The 15,486-nt window shown below is 43.9% G+C and overlaps 1 protein-coding gene across 8 annotated transcripts in view; it reads left to right on the top strand.

The window, feature by feature from the left end:
• The window catches only part of FAM210A (family with sequence similarity 210 member A), a 49,754-nt gene that overhangs the window by 32,885 nt on the left and 1,383 nt on the right, over positions 1–15,486 (top strand). For 4 of the 8 annotated variants that reach the window (XM_079943558.1, XM_079943561.1, XM_079943560.1 and 1 more), the window contains exon 4: positions 1,006–2,773. In XM_079943558.1, the coding sequence (XP_079799684.1) occupies positions 1,006–1,239 (234 nt within the window). In that variant the 3' untranslated portion in view covers positions 1,240–2,773. Of the gene's footprint in view, positions 1–1,005; positions 15,451–15,486 lie in introns of those variants that run through there. The other 4 variants (XM_079943557.1, XM_079943556.1, XR_013831447.1 and 1 more) reach the window with 3 other exon arrangements.

The raw sequence follows: 15,486 nt of genomic DNA, 5'->3' as shown, positions 1-15,486 counted from the left end.
ATTATAACTGTTCCTTATCCCATGCTCTCATTTCACAGTCTGTGTGTTAAGTCTTTTTTTAATGTGTGTTGTCTTTGATCATGAGCTCCTAGGAATTTAGAGTTATGTCTTCTTTCTTTGTATTTCCACTGTGCCTGTGCTGTGCTCTGGAGGCACATCAGTGCTCAGTGCCTGTTGGCCTGCTTGGAATTGAAACACAAGGTTGGCACGCAGGTGGGCTGGCGTCAGCAGGGGCTCTGCTCATGTTCCTGTACAAGGAAAGAGGTGTGGAGGGTCCACCTGGGTGTTTGGTTTCTGTAACCTGGTTTCTCAGGTAGAGCAGCAGACACTGAGGTTTCTTGCCTCAGAATGTGATGCAGCCTGTGCTCTTACAGTTCTCCCTTTGTACCACTTCATCTACTAGTTAGTTTGGGACCTTAAACCTCTGGTCAGTTGACATGTGTACATGTCTCCTATATGTGTGCCATTTTACCACTTTTTGGCCTCATGGAAGTTCCTGGTTGGGATGCCAAGCCCAGCATGGACTGTAATGAGAAGTAGCATAAAGCCTGGAAAAGCCAAAGAAAAGAGATTTGGAAGTGAAACTAAACTAAACTCAGTGAAGAATAAACATTTGGCCCGTGCTTGCCCCTCAGTTTGGTTCCGGTTTAGATGAATAGTGTGTGCAGGTCGGCAGGGTTTCTGGGGAGTGGAAACGCATGTGCCTTTGTTATAGGGAGGGTCCTGAGCCCTCCCTCTGGTTCTCAGTGAGTCTGCCCCCCAGGTTCACTAGCACATGGGTACAGAACTTTGGTGCTGCCCCTGTGAATGTTCTCTAATCCTGGGTCAGTGTCTAGGTGACAAATACGGAATGTTAGGAGGGAAAACCATATAGGATGTAACAGCCTTATGAAGCAATAAAGTAATTGATAGTTTGGTTATTAACAAGAATTTTAACGTCACACTGTTTTTGCTTTAGACAACAGTTGTAATCAGTACTGATCTGTCCATTTCATTTTCCCACAGATTGCAACGCCTGCGCGGTACACTGTGACCCTGGGGGGGACCTCCTTCACTGTGAAGTATCTGCGCAGCCGTGGCTATATGTCGACGCCACCCCCTGTGAAGGAGTATCTGCAGGACAGGATGGAGGAGACAAAGGAGCTCCTCACAGAGAAAATGGAGGAGACAAAGGACAGACTTACTGAAAAACTGCAAGAAACCAAAGGAAAGGTTTCTTTTAAGAAAAAAGTGGAATAGGGTGCCTTATATACCAGGTTATAGACAGTTCCTGCACTTTAACCCCTGGGGACTGGACAAAGGTACATGCTCTTGATTATTTTTTTGGTTAGCGGCCTAAATATAGCAGTTCTCTGAGGGTTAAAGAACTAAGATAACTTTTTAAAGTTGAACATCACTAGAAAAATCAGTGTTTTTTGAAAAGAAAAAATGAACCCAGTATAAGAATTTCATGTCAGTAGCAGCGTTAAGCAGTGGTCCATGTCTTCAGCCATCCTTGCTTTGTGTTTAGATAGCTGCTGACTCCTTGAATAGCTGGTGCGGCCCTACACAGATTTAACACTAGGTCTTCATCTTTTTTGTTATTTGAGGTTTTAACGATATTCACTTCTCAATGTGGAGACAAACTTATCATCAGAACTGCCTGTGAATAAGAGGATATTTAGTCTTTCTCTAAAGATAGTATATAACGGTTACATACCAGTTAAAATGTAGACTTCATATAAAGAAAGCTGAATGAAAATTGGGTCATATATATGTAAATAAGATGTATTGGTTATATGTAAATGAAAAATTGACCCTTTAAAAATGATTCTTACCTGAAGCTTGCCATAATCAAATTTTTTAAGCAAATCTGTGCGGTCATAGCACTTTCTCACCCAGAATGTAAAACTGTTATTCCTGCATCATGTCCTCTCCAACTGATCTCTCAGAGGAAAAGGGAAAATCATCACACCTTAAGTTTATGGTGGAGATCAGATACGCTTAGCAGTGCCTGCAGCTGTGGTTCTCGGCAGTGCAGGTTTGGGAGGATGGGACCTGCCTGTCCCTGCCACCTGGTCTCCACCAGCCAGAGTCGGTTTTGATTCCATTATGCAGTAAAATTTTAAGATTGTAGGCTGCTGTTTTCCTCTTGCATTGAAACATCCTTACTTGAGCATTTTACTTGAATTTTTTAAATAGCAAAGCTGTCATTAAAACCTGCTTGGAATGAAATTCAGTTGTTTTCAGATGTGAAAGTTGCCACAATTTGTGTGGGTGTGTTTGAGGATGTGTTTGTGTGTTTCCTTTTGCTCTAACTGCCTTTACTTCAGTTCTAACCTTTGAGTTGAAAGAGGGAACGGCCTCTTTCTAGATTGTCTTTGTTGTGAGTGATCTGATAAGGCCGCAGACATCACTGCTGTGAGGCAGGGTTTTCGTATTAAATACTGAGTTTGGCCAAATTTAGAGAATACTTTAAAGGGAAAAAAATGTTTGCATTTGATATGTCTCATCATTATATTGGCTGTGCTGTGGTTGGACTCTTCTTTGTGGGGGTGGGTAGAGTGGTGAGGGGGCAGGGCTCACTCTGCCACATGCAGGCCTGATCAGGCAGGATGGTTTGTCTCCTGATACAGATCAAACGTGTGATTTCAAATTGACAGCACATTTTCAAATTCAAAAACAGTGAACATGTTTTAGCTTGTTTATTAAATAATTCACATTTTTGCATATATTAAATGCTAAGATGGATATTAACAAATTTCTTGTTTGTTTATTTTTAACCACTGAGATTTAAAATCATGTGTTTAAAATCATGTGTTTAATGAAAATCATGTGTTATATGAAACTTTCTTTTTACTTTTCACATTGCATAGGGCGTGTTTTCCAATGAGGATAAATTGTGGGTCTTAGAAGCACTAATAACCCTGAGTTTCCACCTTTGGTTCAGCCTGTTTGAGATTTGTTGCCATCCAGTTTCATAATTGTGTTGTGTTTGTCCAGTTACAGAAAGTGAGATAATAGGGAGTGCTTTGAAATTCTCTAGTAAAACATTCTCTGAAGGTGTAAGAAGTTCTTTTGTCATTATTTGGTATCAGGAATATCTGATCTTGTCAAATGCTGCTGCTCTCATCTTGCTAACCTAGTCCTTAAGGGAAGCTACAAAGAGCCGAAAGGGGGACCCCTGGAATATGCGTGTGGAGTATTCATAGCAGGCCAGCAGCACATAGTGGGCATTGAGTTAAATTATCCGGGTGTGTGTGTGTGGTAAATATCATAACCATTTCATTTACAATAAGCCTTATACTTGCTGTGTCTGGTGTGCACATCTGTATTTAAGTAGGATTTTTGACAGGGTAAAGACGGAGCCATGGCTGAGATTTAATTTAACACCTATAAAGTAGATAAAAAGTGTTTGCTCAGCAAATTAACAATTGAAATGAAAAATAGGTAAAAAAAGACTTAGTTTATTCAAGAAAAATAGCAAAACCAACCCTTTAAACTACCACAAAAATGTCTCTTACTGAACCAACATTTTGCATACGGTAGGGTGCTATTTGCAGATTCCAACAAAGGAGAAAGAGTTCATGTATTAAGGTCACCTTCCTGCCACTAGTAAAAATAACAAAACTATGCCTTCAAATATAATCTTCAGCTTATTTGTTATGGAATCTGCCTTCCATTTATTTACAGATGGAAGACGTTACTGTAGTCCTTTATGCTCTAGGAAGCAGTGGAGCTATTGGCTGTCTTATTTCAGTGACCTCAGAGGTAATTCCAGGAATTTTATAAACATCTTAACAGTTTGGGCAGAAGAGGTGTTTGAAGAAAAGAAGCAAGTTGTACGTTAGACATATCTAGCTCTTTCTTGTGTTCTTTCCACTTGGTTCATCTTCAGGATTTCTTATCCAAATTCAGATGTTCTGAACAAAGCCACTGTAGAAGATTGTAGAGTATGGTGATGGTAATGAAATGGACAGAAAATGTTTTAGCAAATGAGTCAGAAAGAGTACGTGCATCTTTCCTGATACCTTTGAGATGATACCATTTTTATAAAATGCATTGGTGAGATATACATTTCTGAATTATTAAAGGATTCTGTCTGAAAAATACTTGCTTTCATGGTAATATAGACATATTTCTTCTGTTGGCTATATCTTACTTTTTAAAATGGGGACCTTCATTTATTTCAGATTTTCAAAATTGAATCTTCATAGGGAAGATATGGAGTTAGTTTAGAAGAAAGTAAAATACATTTAGATTAAGTGTTACCAACATTGGTTTGAAGTGGTTTTTGGTATTAGATGCTTACTCAGTGGGCTTTTCCCAAGCCATGGTCTACGGTGCGTCCAGTCACATTGGCCTAGAGGCCGGAGTTGCACAGGAGTGTTCATAAAAAGTATGGGCCTCTCTACTGCCTTGGAATTTAACCACCTGAACCAGAAATCTGCAGAACCAGAGGTGGGTGCTTTTAATTATTCATTCCGCAAATAGGAGCTTTGTTTGGTGTCTCCTGGTCCATCTGTATATTACGGAGTACCCAAAAGATTCTGCCTCCTTGACCCAAAGGAACAATAGAGGCAAGAATTCTCCTTCTCTTAGAGACTTGGCCAGAATTTGTCTTCAGCCGTGAATTTTGGCCTGGCTTTCTGATTTTTGAAAGATATTTGTCCTGCATTTTGAGCTTGTAAGTTACATTTGAGAAATGCTAAGTTTGTGCCGATTGGGTATAGTTTTCCCTCTGAGATTTTTTTCCTTTGTGACTTCCATGTCAAGCTGGTTCATTTTAGCTCATTAAAACAAGTTTTTGGTTGTCTTGTTTCTTCGGGGTTAGGCTTTGAAAATCAAGCTGTGTTCTTCCCCGTAAATCGCTGGCAGCCACCAACAGTAATGATGACAGATGATAATTATCTTGTGGCAGTTATCTGGCTATTTTGATAAGAATGATTCTCTCAGCAGAGAGAATGTGGCTTGACTTCAGAAGCCTTCAAGGCAGAGTATGACATTATTCCGCTGACTTGGACAGTGCTCGTGGGAAGTGCACAGGCAGCCCCAAAGTCCTCCTCAGCACTTGTGTTTTCTCTCTACAAGTAATGGAGCCTGAGACGAACAGAAAGCACTTTCACGTTGCGTTTTCTCTGGGACAGCATGGTCCATAAGAGCAGAAGTTGTAGGACAGGTCAGAGATGTTCCACGTGTAGCCACAATATATTCTCATTCTTCCTGGCTGTGAGGAATGCATAGAACCTTTCTTCTTTCTTTCCTCACCTCTCCCTCCCTCCCTATGTCCAGCTTTTTCTGCTTTGAATTTTGACCATTTTAAATGGTAGAAAACTCTCTTTGAAGTGAAAAAGAAAAAGGCGAGTTTGCATGCAAGCGTGCCTGGTTGTCCTGCGGTAGCCGGTATGTGGTTCTCCCTCCCTCTGGTGGGAAGGCGCTATGGCCCACTCCTTAGTAAGAGAGGGACAGAAAGCTTGCAGGTGTTTCCTGACTTTCTAATCAGGTACCTGCTGAAAGTCAGCCTTTTACTCCATTTGGGTAATTTCATAAGATTACTTTTAAGTGTACCATATATGAAATATATCTAATATAATCTACATGAAATCTACCTAATATAATCTAAATAGGGTAAAACAATGAGATGTTTCAGCTCCTTAACACTAATTGAGGGTTTGTTTGTTTTTAAAAAAAGAACATACAGCATTTCCTCTATATACACAAATATTAAGCTGTTATTTTGTATGCACCTCTAAGTATGAGATTTGAGATTCTGTAATGATTTGAAGCGCATTTTGACTAATTTGTATTTTATTGAGTTTGAGTCAGTATTTTCTTTGTATACAATCTTGCGACTTAATTATGGCTGTTGCTTTACTTCTCTAAGAATAGTGGCTGTTTGGGTTCTCTCTTTGCAAGGGTCCCAAAGGCACAGTTTGTCCAGTCCTCAAACACTGACTGCCCTGCCATTCACCTTGGTCTGGAGGTAGAGTTACAGGGCTTGGTTGCCATCGTGCTCCATCACCATGTGCTTGTTATTCCCCTCCTGAAGAAGATGGAAGATACTGGTAGGTTGTAATTGCATTCCTCACTTCTTTTGGTTTGGAAATAAGGGACAAGTTTTACTTTCCAAAAAAAGTTGAAAATATTATTATCAGTAAAACACTTGTCCACAAAACCTAATGCAACTTCTGTTGAGAAATCTAGATCATTTTGTAACTGCATTATTTTGGAAGCATTTTAGATTAATAGAAGTTTTCTCAGTCATAAACCCAATTTTCCCTCTAGTGGGTCACTTCAGAATGTTGAGGCCAGTAGCTGTAGTTGAAGAAAGGCACAGGAGAGCCGGGCCAGACGTTCAAATCCAGGAACTAAGAAAGGTAAAGTAAGTACCTGCTTTGGAACTTGTAAAATTCTTTGTATTTTTGGAGCTGAAGCCAATTTATGAATATTCCTAATCCTCTGTCCTCTTCTGGTGACTTCTATCATCTTTTCCCTTTTAACTTCGTAATTTTCTTTTTTTAAATAAATTTTTATTTGTTTGTTTGTATTGGCTGCGTTGGGTCTTCGTTGCTGCACACGGGCTTTATCTAGTTGCTGTGAGCAGGGGCTACTCTGTTGTGGTGCTCAGGCTTCTCATTGCAGTGGCTTCTCTTGCTGCGGAGCACGAGCTCTAGGTGTGCGGGCTTCACTAGTTGTGGCTTGTGGGCTCAGTAGCTGTGGCTCACGGGCTCTAGAGCGTAGGCTCAGTAGTTGTGGTGCACGGGCTTAGTTGCTCCGTGGCATCATAATTTTCTTTAATTCTTTCTTTAGAGTGATATTTCATTATCCAAAGAGGATTCAGCCTCAGAAAATACCCCATCCTCCCGTGGTAAGAAAGTGAGTTTGCTTTTCCTACTGAACTTGTGTGGAGGGTCATGGTGGTGGTCACAGCACCTGAGCCTGCATTTGCGACACTTGGAACAGCTCAGATTGGAATTTTCCTTTTCCTTGGGGTCAATCGATGGAACATCTGAAGCATCAGGAGCTGGCTTTTGTGGTTACTTTTCTCACTGGGAAGTTCAGTGTATCCCCGACTAAGAACTGTTAGGCTGGCCTCTCTGGGAGTGGAGAATGTGTGTGCGGGAGGTTTACGGGAGGTTGACAGTGAGGCAAAACCATGTGCTCGTGGATGGTTCTGGAAGGAAGGGAGTGTGCCAGCATTGGTGAAGAGGATGCATACGTGGTACAGGATCCCGGCACCAGGAGCCTGGGGTCCTTGCGGTTTCCTTGAGGCTGTGACAGCGCTCAGATCAGTGTTAGCTCCCCCACCCCTCACAGAAAGGAAGCCAGAGAAGGAAAAAATGGGGGCAAGGTGGGAAGTTATTTTTTTAAAACTATTCTCCCTTCAGATTTTCACATTTTATTGCTAAGGTTGTAAGAACACTCCCCGACACACACACAGCATGGTTTTTTAACCAAAAATACTGTCCACATCTAGAGTAATGAGAAAAGAAACAGATGTATTTTACTTAAAACCATGGCGAGGAGGTTTGGGTCCTGGTGGTTCAGTCTCTGCCTTGACACAGGTGCTCCAACCCCCTTGGCACTAACTTGGCCCGTTTCTGTCACTGGCGTTTTAAGCTGCACTGTTAGCGTAGAGAGCATGCCAAGGCAGAGTGCTATTTACAAGTCTGTAGGAATTGGGTGAACCTGGAAAGTGAAAGCTGAGCAGCACAGCTCCCTCTGTGGGGGCCGCATGTGGCAAGCACACCCTCTCCTCCAGTCTTCGCGCAGGTGACCCTGTTGTATGCGTGACATTTGAAGACATTAACCTGAGACAGAGCTAATACTTGAGGCCACCAGGTCTGTAGGCTCCAAAGCCTGTGCTGCCCTTGAACTGTAAGCAGGAAATCTCAAGCAGGACCTCAGGGTCCCCCACCGAAGCCAGGGTGGCAGACACAGCCTGGCTCAGGTGGGGCCAAGGGGATGGGTCCCTGGCCTGCCACGTGGGAGAGGCCAAAGTCAGCACTTTGATTTGAAAGCATGCTTACTCTGTCTGCTAGTGTAGACTGCTAGAATATTTTGTGCTTCCAGATTCTGGTGGTAGTACCACAGTAAACTCTATAAATGCAAATGGCTTTGTAAACAGGTTAAGTCATACAGGAGCAGTATACTATACACAAGTGTGTGTAAATGTATATATACTGCTTCCTGGTAAAGCCTTTTGAAAGTCTGTATTGCAGTTAACACCATGCTGTGTTCAAATGACTAAGACTGTAGCTTTTGATTTTTTTAAAGTAAGGTGAATGAGGTTTACATTATTAGCACAAAAGCCCAAAGTCTGGACAGACACATGCCATCAAAACAATGAAATTTACAAATGCACAACTTTTACCTTTTTGGCTGTTATTTTTAAAACATGTATTTTAATTAGAATCCATTCAAAGCAAAACGTCAAAACAGTGTAACGAGAGAAATTATGATGTTTTAAGTAACAGGCTCGTTATAAACTGTTTTGTGCAAGTGTCATCATGGAGAGTCAGAAATAAGTGTTTGTTCCAAGGCCACTGTGAGTGGCTCTCTGAAGGATTCTGGAGGTTTCTTTCAAGCACACTGCTTTTCTAGATGTCCTCGAGGGTGCAGGGAGAGGGCTGCCTGAGTTGCTAGTCCATCTTAGCTGTTGGCAGCTCTGCTGTTTCACAAACGATCCAATGAACAGAAGTTGGTCCAAGAAAGCCAGAGACTGGTGGGGTATGGGATCCGGTGCAGGCCCTGAAGTGCAGTGGGGGCTCCCCATGTACCAGGTGGGTCAGCAGGGAACCTATCGCCAGGGAGGGAGGTGTTGGCCTCTGTTATGTCCTGTGCTGAGTGTAGCCTGAGCAGAAAACAGTGGGTCCAGACCTTGGCGTCTCTCTCCCTGGCTGGCGGTGCCTCGGCTTTCGAGGGCCCACAGGGGCTCCTTGGCCTTTGGCACTTCAGCTCCAGCCTGATGGACAGCTCCTGGGTCACGGGCAGCCTCCAGGCCTATTGTCTGTTTTTGGCCTGGGGCTTCTTCTGAAGTCTTCAGAGCCTTCTCAGTGCACAGCCAGGGCTGTGGGAAGGGGTCCCACAGGCCCCCGACAGTGGAGATCAGTGTCCCGCCTCCTGTCCTGCAAGAGTGCAGTCTCTGGTTTCTCAGTGCCACACTGAGCCCCGCTGCCCAGATGGACACCAGTGGGCCCACCCTGACCATCTCCTGCCTCCTTCAGAGCAGCTCCAAGTAACCTCCCTGCACCCAGACCCAGCCAACCAGGCGACCTCATATAGAAATGGGTTTACTGAACCCAATCCAGTAGGAATCAAGCCTGGAATCTCCTCTCCTTCTGTGACGAAAGTTTATACTGGTCTTACCTTCACTGAGGGATATAAGTTTGGGGAATATTCTTCAAAATTTCTCAAATATCTGCTGAATAAGAGATTATAGAATTTATTCAAGAGCATAATGTGGTTTATCAGTGACTATTTGCTGTTTTAATAGAAAGAAATCCTTTTCTTACAGCTATTTTCCTCCTTATAGCTTTCTAATCCCCTTTCCAGAATTGTCTTAAAAAATTAATTCAGAATCTAAAATGGGTTTTATGGGAGCTCCTTGGCGGTCCAGTGGTTAGGACTTGGCGCTTTCACTGCCGTGGCCCAGGTTCAATCCCTGGTCAGGGAACTAAGATCCCACAAGCTGCTGCGGTGTGGCCAAAAAAAAAAAAAAGTTTTATAACTAGAGTTTGGGGCCCATACAGTTATTTAAATGGTATTTTAAGATTTCAGTTTCCAAAGTTCATTTGTTTCCACAGTTCATTACTAACATATAGAAATGCAAAAATATTTTATTTGTATTTCCTGTAACCAAGCTAAACTCACTTATTCTAGTAGTTTGGTAGGTTGTATGAAGTGTTTTTTTGTTTTGGGTTTTTTTTGCGGTATGCGGGCCTCTCACTACTGTGGCCTCTCCCGCCGCGGAGCACAGGCTCCGGACGTGCAGGCTTAGCAGCCACGGCCCACGGGCCCAGCCGCTCCGCGGCACACGGGATCCTCCCGGACTGGGGCACGAACCCGTGTCCCCTGCATCGGCAGGTGGACCCCCAACCACTGCGCCACCAGGGAAGCCCTGTATGAAGTTTTATACATTCACAGTTATGTAATCTGTGAATCCATATACTTACTTAGAGCTTAGAGATATCATTCTAATCTCTCAGTGAAGGAAACTTAGATTCCTTTTGCTCCATCATCACGAACTGAAAACCTCTGATGCCAATGACCTTATTAGCCTCTGAGGGTGTCTGCTGAACAATTCTCTTTAGAAGTCTTGCTCACGTTTTGGGCTGAGTTGACTCAGTTTGTCTGTGACAGCTTCCAGAAGCCTGAAGGTGACACCTCAACTCAGGTGACGATCCCTGAGTGTTCTGTGTAGAACCCAGAACTGTATGATGTGATCTGCCAGGGTTTATAGCAAATATAATGATTTCTGAAAAGTCAGAGTGAGTAAGAACTGAATGGGACGGTTACCTGGGGAACCGTAAGAACCGTTTCTGAGACGGGTTTTTAAATGCAAGTAGTTTTCCCCCCACCCCCCAACATATGCTTTGTCTGTGAAATATTTTTTTAAAAAAACAGGAGACACGTGTATCAGTGATCTTTTTTAATGATTTTGAGCTGTGGTTTGAACACAGCATTAAGAACAAGTAGAAGAGGCTGATTTCATAACACACAGCACTTAGAGCAACATCTTCCTTTAAAAGTCCGGATTGCGGTTACAGACCTTGGGTCTAAGAACTACATCCCCTCGCTCAGTTAAAGAGGCAGATACATGACAGCTGGAAATCTTTCTCTGTGTATAAGTGGGAATTATGTTGAACAGTAAGCACAAATGTCTGTTTAAAAAAAAGACTTTAACAACTTCAGATTATTATAGATCACGTGAACAACTGTTGAAAAGTTCAGATAAAGTTGTACTTTTTCATTATAAAGCAGCCTAGTGAAAATTAAGTGAATTAAATGCTATGAATAGTATTGTACATATTTAAAAATAGCTTTTACACCAGAAAGTGATTTTTGAAAGCCATGAAATGAAGAATAGCAATATACCAGCAAGCACATTAAGATGAACCAGTATAATTAACAGTAAAGTTTAAGCCTCTATTAGTCCTGTAGAAAAGCCATGACGTGGTAACAAATTTAGTGCCTTTGAGTCCAGAACGTCCTCACATGACACTCCTGCTTAGCAGTCCTCCCAAGAGATGAAGCCTGGGGGAGTTTTTCTAACAGGGAGGAGCCTCCACCCTTGACCTGAACCACCAGGGCCACTGCCATTGGCAGTGAGCAGACAGCGGGGGCAGTGGGTACAGAAAACACAGATCCTCATCTTCTTGTGGCCTTGCAAAGCACAATCAAAGAAGGGCTGACCTCTGGTCCATTAGCATCAAGAGTTGCAGAGGTGTTTTCAGTTTAAGGATAATCAGTAATTGTTTTGTGGAGGACAAGAGTATGACTCCATCGTGATTCTCAAAATCAAAACATACACCACGGAACAAATAAAAAACAAGGAATTATTAGAATTTACATCCTCTGATGACAGAATAAACTGGAAATAGGGATCAGGTGGGCAGAATTTCACGAAACTGGATGGCACTGGGAAGGATGCCCACACCCATGATTTCATCCACGGTTTTGTGTTTTTTTTGGGGGGGGGTTCGCGGGCCTCTCTCACTGTTGTGGCCTCTCCCGTTGCGGAGCACAGGCTGTGGACGCGCAGGCCCAGCTGCTCTGTGGCATGTGGGGTCTTCCTGGACCGGGGCATGAACCCGTGTCCCCTGCATCGGCAGGTGGACCCTCAACCACTGCGCCACCAGGGAAGCCCCTCATCCATGGTTTTAATGAACATTGTCACAGGCTCTTCATTTTTCTATTTTCAATATTAGAATATTTGAAGATAAATGCAGAGGTCACCGTCAGACACTAAAGACAGAGCTGTAAGTAGATGCTGAGTCAGGGGGTGTGACATGGTCCCTGGTCAGTGGCAAAGCCTAGTTTGTTTCTGGGGTCGTAATCACCAGGAGACACCAAAAGGAAGGGACAGGACATAAGAATTCACTCGGCTGGCTGATTGCCAATCTGCTAATTATAACCCATAACAAATCTTTCTGAGACTGGGGTCTTCTCAAGTGGACTGGTTTGTCCTAAGTTATTTTCCTGCAAATGCTACTGTTCATTCATTGGTTCCACAGCTTCCGTTTGTCAAAAAGGCACAGAAAGACAGATGGTCACAAATGCGTCTGGACTGCACAGTCCTCTGCTGCACGCTAATGTGCTCACTCTGACCTAAGTTTTGCAATTTCAGTGAAAAGTGCACTCTTCACTGGGTTTGCCCTCTTCATTCTACAACATGAAACAGAATATTTTTTCATAAAGCAAGTTGAAAGATCCACATTTTTTTCTGATTATAGCTAATACTGGTCCAACTGAACATTATCGAAGGGATTAAAATAAGCATCTGGTGGCTCCAAAAGGCTGTGGTATTTTAAAAAATTATTTCTTAAGTGTTTTCACAGCAAAGATGCAACTCTGATTGCTGTGCATATGTTGTTCATAGGCTGTGCTTGCTTGTTCAGACTTGTTTCCCTTGTGTTATAATACTGATATTTATTAATAAACTACATAGACTTTTATCTGTATGCATCCATTCGCACATTTCCTTATAAAAGAGGACAAAGCACATAGGCATTCACAAATTCTATGCCATTTCTCTTAAAATTGGTATCTATACCTTATATTGCAGTATTAACAAAGTTTTGTTCTACCCATTGGGTAGGATTATGTGCGTAATATAGTCAAGTTATATACAGCACCTTACAAATGAACGCCTGACAGACACTGAAAGCACCATTGTGAGTGAGGCGCAACAAAGGGGGCTGGGTTCCTGCATCTGCAGAAGTTAGAACATGAAACACCTTGGCTGCTTAAAAACTACTGCCACGCTGAGCTCTATGAAAGGACGTGGATCTTCACCATCTGCATCTCTGTACAGCTCTCACCCCAGCACCTCACACACACTGAGGACAGCGCTGCTCACAAGGCGTCCCTCCCTGCACACCAGCCTGAAGGCAGGAGCAGCAAGTGGCCGTCTAACCCTGGCCGTGAACATAAACTTGAACTGTGCAAGATGCAGCACTTGGGGAGTAAAATAAGCTAAAGCTGAAATCCTGATTCCTGCGGAATTCGCACAATTCAGGTGAGCTACTGGGACCCACTTGTGGTCGGGGTGAGAGCAGGTCTTTCATCTGCTTTTGTTGGGCCCCTTTAGACACAGCGTCCTTACACTGGGGGGGACTTGCCAATGCATCTCCATTTCGCCAAGGCCAAGGTGACCGTGCAGAAGGGGAGCCTGGTCCCTGCTTCTCCATCAAGGTGCGGGGTGGGGGTGGGGGGCTGTCACCGCAAGGCCCCGCGCCCAGCACAACTATCTTTCCTAGTTTTTCCTTCACAGACACTGCTCAGCTCTGGAAATTTTAAGAAAAATGAACCGTACACTAACATGTTGCTGTTCTAAGCAGCAGACCTCAAGCAGCAGCCTTGGCACAGCAAACACAAGGCTTGGGGAACAGCCCCTAGCCGCTGCCTTGCAGCCAGGCCAGTGTGGGAGCCTGGTGGCCAGCAGCAAATGGAAGCTGCTTTGGAGGGGCTCGTGGACCTGGACAGTCACTGCAAGGACTCTCTGGACAGAAGAGCAGGTGGAGGTAAGATCCAGGCCCACCTGTCAGGATGCAGCCACTGGTTCTGAGGAGGGCGGGGATTTGAATGGATTCTCCCAGATCTGAGCTGCTTTCGAAAAGTGCTTGCCTTTGAGCCCTTCTCATTCTTAATGATGATAAAATTCAGGTGAAGAGGGGGATAATTTGAAGCTGGAGACACGCTTATCTGAGTACAGGTCCCTATGCTGGGGTTGAAGGCCCCCCGCTTCCTGCTGGCCCCTGTGTCCTCCTCTCCCAGCTGCAATTAGTGGACTTAAGTGTCATCCTCATGACAAACCTTCCCAAGTTTTGCACATTTTCCTCTGCTGTCTGAGCTGTGTGTCCACGTGTATTTGTGGTACGGAGGACAGAGGGTATATGCTTGTCAAGCTTTTTTAACACTGAATTTTGGTCCCAGATAGAACTTCGTGTTGGGTTAGCCAGAAAGTTCGTTCAGGTTTTTCTGTAACATGGAAAAACCTGAACGAACTTTTTGGCCAGCGTAGTAAATGCACAATTTCTTCAGCAAAATCTCTTTTGTAGTAAAGGACAACCTTAGTGTCTGAGGAACACTAGCCTTGCTGAAAAAGCCAACAGACACATGAGTGTTCCTATAAGTGGGACTCAAGGTGCCTGGGGTTCATATCCAGGGAGTCGCTAAGACGATGGAGCCCAGCTCCCCACCCACTGCTCACTGATCCCCTAACCCTCTGGTTTCTAACCTGGACCCTCAGACCCCACTGATCAAGCTGCAGCTTCACAGTCACGCCTCTTTCCACACCATGTCAGCCACAACCTTCGAAAAAACAGAGGTCTAAATTACCTTTTTCCTGTGTTGAAGGGAAATTGACTATTAATTCAATTTATGACCTTGGCTTTTAAACTAATTCATTACAGAGCCCCAGCCTCAGAGACCATTCAGGTCATGGTTTGATATGTCTGCATCATTAAATAACTATTTACATTAGAGGCAATTATCTAATAGGGTGGCCAAAAGGGAGCAGTCTCGGTTTTGAAGAACAATTGAAGTTATTTGAATTAAATAATTGTTTTACCAGTACTGTGAACATCTGCAAAATGTTCAGGTGCTTGCAAAGTGACTAAGGAATTTATAAGTTTCTAAGCATAACTCACCATTTTGAGCTAGAACTACTGGGTGTGTTCACCCACTCTACCAGAAGTGCAGGTGAGGTTTGGAATGATGACACCATCAGCCAACCTCCTCATTCTGCACCTAAGGGGAACGCCTGACCGATAATCTGCCCGAAGATGGGGAGGACAGGCAGTTTCCCACCTTCACCAGCAACACAAGGGGAAACCTCACGCCACGCAGAGTCCCAGCCTCCTTTAAGCACAGGCTTGAGGTCGAGGCCATCTGATACGGTGGGTAGGTGGGTGTCCTCTGGTCAGGCCCCCAGGACTCTGCCCGTCCCAGAGCTCCTGCCATGGCCCTCAGCGTGCACACTGCTCAACAGGGTCTGAAGCATGAGTGACAGTTGTTGACCACCATCTTCTTTTAAGAGATTGACTACTTGTGTGGATGTTACTGTGTGAAATGGATGAAGATTCCAGTTCTCCAAACAAAACCCAGGGACCTACCAACCAAGAGGAGCCTTGGAAAGGAGCAGCAGAAAGCAGTTTGAGAGCTTTCTGCCAGCAGCACGAGGGCACCTCACCGGGCAGCCACCTCCGAGACCACAACAGCAGACACCCGGAACTGCAGGTCAGGGTCCCAAGTCATCCCTCCAGCCCTCGGTCCCTGTGAGAG

This window comes from Stenella coeruleoalba (genome assembly GCF_951394435.1).
Source record: "Stenella coeruleoalba genome assembly, chromosome: 14".
NCBI classification, from domain to species: Eukaryota; Metazoa; Chordata; class Mammalia; order Artiodactyla; family Delphinidae; genus Stenella; species Stenella coeruleoalba.
The sequence above is the reverse complement of the archived record's forward strand: the minus strand, read 5'-3'. Positions and strand labels throughout refer to the sequence as shown.